This window comes from Quercus suber, unplaced genomic scaffold, assembly GCF_002906115.3.
Source record: "Quercus suber isolate HL8 unplaced genomic scaffold, Cork oak 2.0 scaffold_385, whole genome shotgun sequence".
NCBI lineage: Eukaryota > Viridiplantae > Streptophyta > Magnoliopsida > Fagales > Fagaceae > Quercus > Quercus suber.
The window spans coordinates 722,774-733,018 of NW_027069837.1; the positions used below are offsets into that span (position 1 = coordinate 722,774).

Genomic DNA, 10,245 nt, shown 5'->3' on the forward strand with positions numbered 1-10,245 from the left:
GAATTTTCACCAAACATACTAAGGTGACCTGATGTCAGGTTGGTATATCTCGATGTTTCCATTAAAAATATTCAAAGTTTGAATGACTCCAAAAAAATGATAGTTTGTGATATTAGTCTAACAATTGTTTTGTTAGAACTACAACTTTTGACACATTCTTTTACTACAATTTATCCACACGATAAATTGTAAATAATAAAGTAAAAATAATAGGTTCACAATTTAATCACTCACCACAAATATCTTAAACAAAACGTGGCAAAATTGTGTCAAAGCTTGTTAACCTTACATTACTCTTGGTTTTTTGCCCAAGTAGTTGAATACTAGTTTTTTTTTTTTTTTAATCTGAGTCGAATAGTTAAATACAGTACTAAAAAAGGAATCTTTTTCTTGTAGCAGAATAAAATAGTGAAATAGAAAAAGTTCAATCATATCTAAACGATATAAAGCTGCTTCCTTTCTCTATTCCTTCCAAAGTTATTGTGAAGAGAGAGAGAGAGAGACGGAGTGAGACGCAGAACAGAAAACACACACTCTAGAGAGAGAGCTCTTCTGCTTCGCGGTGGTTACTTCCAGCAGAAGGTTCTCTGTGTTTGTTTATTGAAAAAGAAAAAATAGCAAAAAAAATCGGCGAAGAAGAAGAAGAAGAAGAAGAAGATAACGTAGATTACAATAAAATAACAAGCACACAAAAAAAAAAAAAAAGGGGTTTCGTGCAAACCTTGTGCTAAGAGAAAAAAAAAAAAAACAAAAAGAAAAAAATTTAGAAGATTCTTTAGCTTCACGTAATCCCTTTTCTTTGATTATCTTCGTGCCGCTGTGCAAGTTTTTCTCCTTAACCCTTTCTTCAATATTCGTTTTCTGATTCGATTGGTTGTTTTCGTGTGGTGGTCATTGTTGGAGGGTGGAACGAATTGGGGCTCTGCCGGAAGTGAAATTGGGGATTTCACGGTGAAAAACTTGGTGGGTCTTGTTTGATTTGGGTTAATTTTGCGGAATTGAATGGTGGGTCGGTGATTATTTTGGAGTTTTGTGTGTAATCGTTGGTGGGTTCGTTGGGAATTTGTGTATATCTTCGAAGATTTTTGTTGTGGGTCGGTGTTCGTTTGAGGGAGGTTTTGGCAAGGATTAGTGATCAAAGTTTTGGTTTTTGTGGGGGGAATCTGTGTTGGATAGGTTGGTTTTGCTGGTTTCACTGATGGGTCAATGGCAATTAGTGCTTTTTGGGGGTAGAATCCTTGGTGGGTTTGTATAGAATCGGGCTGCTTCTGCAGAACTTGGTGGTGGGTTTGTGAGAAATCGGGTTTTTATCGAGGCTTAAGCTCGGTTAGGCGTTGGGGTTGAGAATTGGATTGTGTGAACAAGGTGGTATTGGGGTTTTGATTGAGTTTATTGGGAATTTGTGGTGGAGGATAGTTTGTTCTTAGAGGATAAGATGAGTTCTACTACCTCAGAAGGTGGAGGCAAGCTTGTGGTTCGAATTGCTGAGAATGGGCACACATATGAGCCCCACTGCAGTGGAAACACGTCGGTTGAGGTGGTTATGAAATATGTTGAATCCGTGGAGAGCATTGGTTTACATGAGCAGGTTGTTCTGTGTTTGGAGGTTAGACTTGACCCGCAGAAGTTGTTATCAGCATATAATCTTCCTTCGGATGACAGGGAAATTTTTGTGTTTAATAAGGCAAGACTGCATATGAATTCGCCTCGTCCTCAGCCGGAGCAAGTTGAGAACTTTGATAGCGCAGAGATTCCATTGCCGGCCTCTTTGCATAATCCTCATCCTTTGGATAATGCTCCTGACCCTGCTTTGAAGGCTTTGCCTTCATATGAGAGGCAATTCAGGTACCATTTCATCCAGGGAGATGCAATTTATAAATGTAGCCAAAAGAAATATGATACTTGTGTGAGGTTTTTGAAGGAGCAGAAGGTTCAAGAGAGGGCATTGGAGGTTGCAAGTGGTAATTTGGATCAATTCTATAAGATGACTAACCAAAATTACACAGAATTCATGAAGCGTTATTCGCAACAGCACCGGCTTCATTCTGATCTCCTGGGAAATTTTGGGAAGGATATTGAGAAATTGAGATCCATCAAGCTTCCTCCTCCTTTACAGACTTCCACACGCAAGTGCTTACTGGATTTTGTCAAGGAAGAGACTTTGCGGAAGTCAGCTGAGAATTGTAGCAGTTCCCACAGGCAGTTTGAGAACAAGGTTTCACAATTTAAGCAAAAGATTAATGAAGCGAAATTCAAGGTTGAGGAATTGTTTGCTAGCAGGATATCTTTTCCTGCTAGAGATTTGGAGAGGATGATTAAGGAGCACCAGAAATTCATCAATGAACAAAAGAGCATACTGCAGTCTTTGAGGTGGGTTCTCTTTTATTTTGGCAGTAGTTTCAGCATTGCCTATATATTTATCTTTTTTATTATTTGTTTGGTCTCGAAATGCCTATTTATGCTACTCACTTCTGGCCATTTAAGTTTTTCCTGGATTTGATCTTTTCAAAACTTTGTTGTGGCTGAGTTACATAATTTCCAAAAATTGTTTGAACACAATGCTAGTCTTAGGGTAATCTTATAGTTGGCTGGCACTTCCCTCATGGAGATATATTTATGTGTGGTTGAAGATTTCGATTCCCTAATTAATTAAAGGTTCATGCTTTCTAAGCATGTAGTCTTTCGCTTTTTGGTATTTGTATTCTCCAAGACAGATGAAGCCTTATTACTTGCTCTGTGCATGCATGCCTCGTTGATTTGTGCTACGCTGTTCCATTGTTATGCTAGTCTTAGGTTAAATTTTTACTCAGTATATCTCAAATGGAGAGCATTTTCTGGACATATGGTTGAAGATGTTTGTGTTCAATTTAATTTAGAAGTGCATACCTGCCAAATGTGTGCTAGTTAGCTTTTTTCCATATGGACACATTCTCCAATAGACACGCATGATGCCTTGTTCATCAGGTATACTTGGAGTGGTTCAGTTTACAATATGATACACCATCTGGGCTAGTAATGCACCTAGTCTGTATGGTGTATGTCTAGTCTGTATGGTGTATGTGTGCATGCATTCACCTGTGTGCTTTTTATTGTTTAGAGATCTTTAGTCCATGTCATGATGTTAAACGTTTTGAAGCCATGACCTAGATTATATGTATATACACACAGGGAAACTGGATAGCATGGCAGTTTTTTTTTTTCAAATAAAATTTGTGTGCTTTCAATAAGTGGGGGGAGAGAGATTTAAACCTAGGTTCTCCTCATAGCATAGCAAGGGATTGCGATACAGATGAGGGAACTACCTTTATGGTGTTTTGGACCTCACTTGCTTGGATCTACTGCCTATAATGCTAAATGCCTAAACCGCAAAATTGAAAGCGGCCATGGAGTCAAAACCTTGGTTTAAGCAAGTTTAAAGTACACAAGACTTTGGATGTTACTTGGCCAATGGGCTCTAGCACAAAAGGATCTTTTTCCTCCCTTAATAATAGGGTGGAGGGTAGTTCATGGGTTCAAGACCCATTGGTGTGTGTGTAACTTTTAAAAATGTCATATCCAATACACAAGGATCCCACTTCTGTGTGCTTTGGAAATAGTGTTCGGTAGACAGCCTAATCACTAATGTGTGTGTAACTTACCAATATAAGTAAAAAAGACTATGGATGTCACTTGTGTCTTTTGTATTAAATATTGTATTTACTGTTTGTATTCCATGGTTTGTATGATCTTGATACCTGTTTCTGCTTTAATCATGTTATTTCTAAAAGCCTATGAATACCTACATGTGTCTATTCATGCAGCAAAGATGTCAATACAGTGAAGAAACTAGTGGATGAGTGTCTTTCCAGCCAATTATCTTCATCCCTCCGTCCTCATGATGCAGTTTCAGCCTTGGGTCCTATGTATGATGTCCATGACAGGAATCACCTGCCTAAGATGCAGGCTTGTGATCGTGAAATTTCTAAGCTATTGGACTTCTGCAGGGATAAGAAGAATGAAATGAATCTCTTTCTACATAATTACATGCAACAGATAACAATTGTCACTGTTGTCGTCAAAGATGCTAAGTTACAGTTTCCTGTTTTTAGAGAGGCAATGATGCATCAGGATGATCAGTTTATGGAGTTGAAGTTACTCCGTGGGCTTGGCCCTGCATTTAGAGCCTGCCTTGCAGAAGTTGTGAGAAGAAAGGCTTCTATGAAGCTTTACATGGGCATGGCTGGACAATTGGCTGAAAAGCTTGCTACAAAGAGGGAGGTTGAGGTTCAGAGACGGGAGAAGTTTCTGAAGTATTATAGTTCTTACATACCCGGGGATGTTTTAGGATCCCTTGGATTATTTGATACCCCCAATCAATGTGATGTCAATATAGCTCCTTTTGATACTGGTTTGCTTGATATTGACATTTCAGACCTAGATCGATATGCTCCTGAGCATTTGGCCAGACTGCCTTTGAAGTGTGAGAAGCAGGGAAGCTTAAAAGGTTCATTTTCTTTGTCTAATGACAGTTCCCATTCAGCTGAGACTGAGGAGATTTCTGTGGACACCCTTGAGAAATATGACTCTGAGGAGCTTCTTGAAGGCTGTGAGTTGGTTGAGGTTGCTGGGACTAGCAAAATGGAAGTTGAGAATGCAAAACTGAAGGCTGACCTTGCTTCTGCAATTGCCTTTAATTGTTTGCACTGGCCTGAAGTTGAATACGAATCTCTGGATGATGATAAACTGGATCGCTTATTGAAAAATGCTCAAGAGAAGACATCTGAAGCCTTGCATCTGAAAGACGAATATGTGAAACATCTGCAATCTATGCTTAGTACTAAGCAGAGACAGTGTGTGTCTTATGAGAAGCGCATTCAAGAATTGGAGCAGAGATTGTCTGATCAATATTTGCAAGGGCAGAAGCTTTCAAATAACAAAGATACAACTGACTTTGCACTTTTGGCTGAGAAGGTTGATGATTGCAAGCAAGAAGTCTTAGGTAGTGAAGCCCACATACCTTCCATATCTACTTCTGAGCCCATGGATGAGGTTTCTTGTATCTCAAATTCTTTGAATGCAAAATTGGGGCTATTAACTGGGCAACATGGCAAAGCTCGAGAAGGAGTGGATGAGAATATGATGGATTCCTTTGGAATGCAAAATTCTCAGCTTGATTCCTCAATGGTGGAGCCAAATCGTGAAGAACATCTTGTCAGTGATAAAGATGGGAAAGATAAGATGATAGGACAGTTGGGCATGTCCCTTACAAACAGTTCCACTGCTGAGAGCATGGCTGGGCCTCTGAATGCTTTACCTTCTGATACACAGGCTGAGCTGGGGTTAAATTCCAAAGTCAGTAGTGATCTTTTGTTGGAATTACAAAGTGCACTTGCAGACAAGTCAAACCAATTGACTGAAACTGAAACCAAGCTTAAAGCTACCTTGGAGGAGTTTTCCTTGCTTAGGAGGGAGTTAGAAACGAGTCGGAAGCTCCTTGATGAATCTCAGGTACTAGCTAGCTGAAATTTAACATTTTTTTTGTGGTTTCTCAGTGTTTCTGTTTTAGGAGATTTTGTAAGTATTAATTGATTCAAATTTCTATGAAGAAATGTTCATTATTTCTTTGTCAAATTTAATCTCTCTCTCTCTCTCTCTCTCTCTCACACACACACACACACACACACACACACACACAAATTACAACTAGCTCTTAGATGATTTCCTCATTTCTGCCCCACTAATTTTTTACATTCTTGTCTTTCTGAATTTCTACAGAATGCTGTTATCTTTGAGATATAAAAGACTGAATTATATAGACTCATTTTTAGTATAGAGTGTCCATTAGGCATGCATATATACACACTCAAACTAAAGTATGCGTGAGTGTGCCTCCGAAAGGATGGTTAAATGTCCGTTTTTTTGAATATGTTAGCACTTAATGATACTAGGTTATCATGATTACTCTGGAAATTGAGTTTTGTGTATGGTTAGATTCTAATGATACTGCAAGCATTTGATGTTGGCACTGAAATTCTGGGGCATAACATAATGCATACTTGTGAACTTTCTATGACTAGGTTAGGGTTGTTAGGTTTAGTTGCAATGGGGAAGTGAAAATGTAGCATGGCCTGTTAAGTATTAATTGTTCTTTAACACACCTTGTCTCATAAAGAGTAATGTTAGATTCCAATTGAATTTGGATATGCTAAGAGGGTTAAGGAGTTACATTGTCAATTGTAGAGATCTTCAACATGTTTAATATTAGGAAATTGTGAAAGGGGTAAGGTAGGAAAGTTTATGATTGACAGTCTGTTCAGCTTGGATTTAGTTGTTCTATGGCTTTTTTCTGAAGTGGGAACAATGTACAATTGAAACAATAACAAAAGTTTCAGATCCCTAGTTGGATTCCTGTGGCTGAAACTTTACCCTCTTTTTTAGTCCTTGCCCTCTGAATTGGTAATTATAGGTTCCTATTGTCTTACGGTGACTTTAGTCAAGTCCTTTGGATAAACTAAAGATTGTAACTAATCTTTATTACGGGCGAATGAAATGTTTTGCATTAAAATAATTCTTTGTTCATATTGGTTGGCTCTGTGAAGAGATTATCATCTCTATTCTTTTCTCATAACTTTGACATTTTTCTTTGTTATGGAAAATTATTACATTTTTGGCGAAGTTTGGCATGATGTTTAGTTATGCATGAATGAAAATGATTTAAAAGTGAAACTTACAAGGTTTCAGGTTGCCTTTCCTGATATTGTGGCCCTGTCCTCCCATAGTACATCCCCAATGTACTCGGTTTGGCACTTTTTCTATTATTAATAATATTCTTACGTTACTTATCTCAAAAAAAAAAAAAAAAAGATATTGTGGCCCTGTGGGATGACAATATTGGTTTGCCTGAATAGGAATATCATTAGTTGGTCCAAGTGAATGCCTCTACAGATCTTCTATAGGATTATCTGAATTATCCAAAAAACCCCTGTTTGTTGTAAGATCACTGAAGGAAAGGTTGGTGATGGCTATGTTGCTAGTTCTAAATGAAAACCTTATCAGGGGTTATCTATTGAAGGAATGGAAGAATTTTTTTACTTTTTTAGTAAAATAACAAAATTTTTAAAGTTTTTTTGTTGTTTTAAAGGAAGCATATTTGGAAAACATTAGCTGGAAAAATAGAAGAGTTGTTTATTGTGTTTGCTTTCTAGCTCTTAGAGTTTCAGAAATGATCCTTGGGCAACTGATTTGAATTGAACTAAAAAGATTTGGAACCCTATAAGGGAGAACAATGAAACTAGATAACCTACCTACTTAGAGTTTCTAATTAATGCCATTTGCTGCTTCACATATGATAAAATAATTAAATGGAAAAAAATAACAGAAAAGAAAAACAAACAGCATTTGGCTCGTGTATCTGGAACTACTGAATTATAAATCAAAGTTGTCTATTGAAGGAACAGCTCATTTGGAGAACTTAATTTACTACACAGTCTTCAGAAGGAGATGCATGCTAAACCAATTTTCCCTTCCTTGAAGCTAGCCAACTAAGCAAGCCTCTGACAATTTTTTATTAAGAAACTAATAATACACTACAAGAGAAAGCAAAAAATTCCTCTGGCCTTAGTGGCTGTTACTTATTAACTTTTTGTGAATCAGAGTAAGAGTATTCCCTTTTTTTAACAAAATAACTACTGAGCAGACAATTGCAGCTTCCTTAGATCAATCCTCTTTGCTTTCTTTGCTATTCTAACAACCTACTTTATTGTTAATTCAGCATCACAGCATCAACACAAAATGTGTGAGGTGTAATTGTTATTTGACATTTAGATGCAAGGGAAAATCTGTAGTACTTTTTAATATATTAATGTATATATGAAATTTTTGGTTGGGAACCAAATGCCTTTGTCTGGTTGCGTTATTGGTGTCTCCTGTAAATCATCTTCATGCAACTGTAATTTTCTTGTCTATTAGAGAAACATGCTTTTAATAATTTTAATTTTTTATCCCACTGACTCTGTTTTTTCTTATTACATTTTTTCCCCTGCATGACAGATGAATTGTGCTCACTTGGAAAACTGCTTGCATGAGGCAAGAGAGGAAGCCCAGACCCATCTTTGTGCAGCTGATCGGAGGGCCTCAGAGTATAGTGCACTGCGTGCATCTGCTTTGAAAATGCGTGGCCTTTTTGAAAGACTTCGGAGCTGTATTAATCCAACTGGTGGAGTGGCCGCTTTTGCAGATTCCTTGCAGACCTTAGCACAATCTTTGGCTAAGTAAGACTCTTGCCAGAAGACTAATATTAGTGTTTGTGAAAAAGCTTCCATTGATCCCCCTCCCCATTTTTCTCTATTCCTCCTTCAAAGGAGGGATTCTCAAATCGTCCAAAGTGTTGTGGATGCCTCACTAAACTTTATTATGTGTGAATACTTCAATTATCATGCTGACGCTAAAATCAGTTAATTAATTTGCAAGTAAATAGGGGGTGATAAGTGCCTCTTCTAAAACAATCGGTACATCAATTTTGTAGATTTTAATTTTCTGATGAGTTTACGTTTTGTTGTCAAATATGTCCCCTCCCCCTCTCTCCTCCCAAAAAAAAAAAGGGCATGGAGAGAGGTGGGGGGTGTTTGCACTGACATCCTTATAATTTTAATTTTTGTTGTTTTGGTTTGAATTGTCAGTTCCATGAATGACAATGAAGATGATGATACTGCTGATTTTCGAAGATGCATCCGGGTCCTTGCAGAGAGAGTTACTTACTTATCCAGGCGCCGTGAAGAGCACCAAAAGGTTGAAGCTGCAGTTGAACAACTTAGAAAGGAATTGGATGAGAAGAAAGAGCTGGTTAAAACTTTATACACTAAGCATCAACTTGAGAAGCAGGTAATTTTTTAATTGATTTGTTCGTGGCGTTTTTATGGTTTCTTCATTGTTACTTGAAAAGAAAAAAATTGAATGAATAAAAATAATGGGATGCGGTTCTGATTGAGCCACCAACTAAAATTGGTAGTTATCTTTTGATTGTGATTGTGTTACAGGCGAACAAGGAAAAGATATCTTTTGGCCGCTTGGAAGTTCATGAGATCGCTGCATTTGTTCTTAACTCTGCCGGGCATTATGAGGCGATCACTCGGAACTGTTTGAACTATTACTTGTCTGCTGAATCTGTGGCCTTGTTTGCTGACCATATCCCATGCAGACCTAACTACATTGTTGGGCAGATTGTGCACATTGAACGCCAAATTGTGAAGTCGTTGCTCCCTACTCCAACTCGGCCTGAGCATGGTAGGATGGATCAAGCAGAAAACCTGACCTCCGACACAGGGACCGATCGGTTGACCTTGAATTCAGGATCAACCTTGAACCCATATGGTCTCCCTATTGGCTGTGAATACTTCTTAGTGACGGTAGCCATGTTACCTGATACTACCATTCATTCACCACCTCCTTCCTGATCCCTGCTTCAAGCAGATAGATGTGATGGAAGATTCCAAGTGTACATACTTAGTATAGCATTCAAAAGTTAAACCAACCTGGTGGGACTTGGAACTTGACATCTCCTTTGTACAGCTGATCATCCAATTAAGTTATTATCCCCTATTGTGTATATAGCTACTCGTATCTTTAAAAAAAAAATAGAAAAAAGTTGTGAATATTATCCAGCTCTTGATCTTTATTTGGTATTTATGTGTCAAAACATGATCGGTCAATTATTTAGGACTTGTAAATTAAATCCGTCTCATGCGAGAAAGATGTGCAGCACCTATGATGCATTATGTTCATTTAAGCCCATCTTACACCACTTGTAATATAACTTTGCATATATATAGCCTTTGATGCTTTAGGGCCTCTTTGAATGCACTGTCTAAAAACTGTTCTTTAGGGCCTCTTTGAATACATTGTCTAAAAACTGTTCTAGTCCTAACTTGATTTCTTTTTTTAGGTAATATAATTTTTTTTTTCAAATAAAAAAAGACCTTTTATATATAAAAAGATTTCACATTTACAAGACTGGCTTATTAGTTGGAAAAAAAAAACTTTTGGTAATATTTTTCAAAAGAAACTGTCATATTTTGGCAAAGGAATGGAATTCAATTATCTCTTTTTGCCAAACCATCAATATTCCTTCCTCTATTATCAAATTATCCATAAAATAAAAATGAAGAAAATGCCATTACAATTTTCTTTTTCATATTTCTTCCATGCTAAGACACTCATCTAACATTTTTCAACTTTAAAAAACTATGACAACATTTGGTTTAGAAGGTG

General features: G+C 37.4%; 1 protein-coding gene across 1 annotated transcript; it reads left to right on the forward strand.

Moving 5' to 3' along the window:
- Positions 1-415: 415 nt before the first annotated feature.
- LOC112024157 (autophagy-related protein 11) lies at positions 416-9,659 on the forward strand. Its single transcript, XM_024056801.2, has 5 exons — positions 416-2,370; positions 3,801-5,487; positions 8,029-8,249; positions 8,658-8,859; positions 9,015-9,659. Exons 1-5 carry the CDS (start codon positions 1,436-1,438, stop codon positions 9,429-9,431), a joined length of 3,462 nt encoding a protein of 1,153 aa, XP_023912569.1. The 5' UTR covers positions 416-1,435; the 3' UTR covers positions 9,432-9,659.
- The last annotated feature ends 586 nt before the right edge of the window (positions 9,660-10,245 follow it).

Bases quoted from the DNA above. Each gene is read 5' to 3' on its own strand.
- LOC112024157 (XM_024056801.2), top strand. From the start codon at position 1,436: ATGAGTTCTACTACCTCAGAAGGTGGAGGCAAGCTTGTGGTTCGAATT. The intron at 5,488-8,028 runs GTACTAGCTAGC...CCTGCATGACAG, and splicing joins AGCTCCTTGATGAATCTCAG to ATGAATTGTGCTCACTTGGA. The intron at 8,250-8,657 runs GTAAGACTCTTG...TTGAATTGTCAG, and splicing joins TTAGCACAATCTTTGGCTAA to TTCCATGAATGACAATGAAG.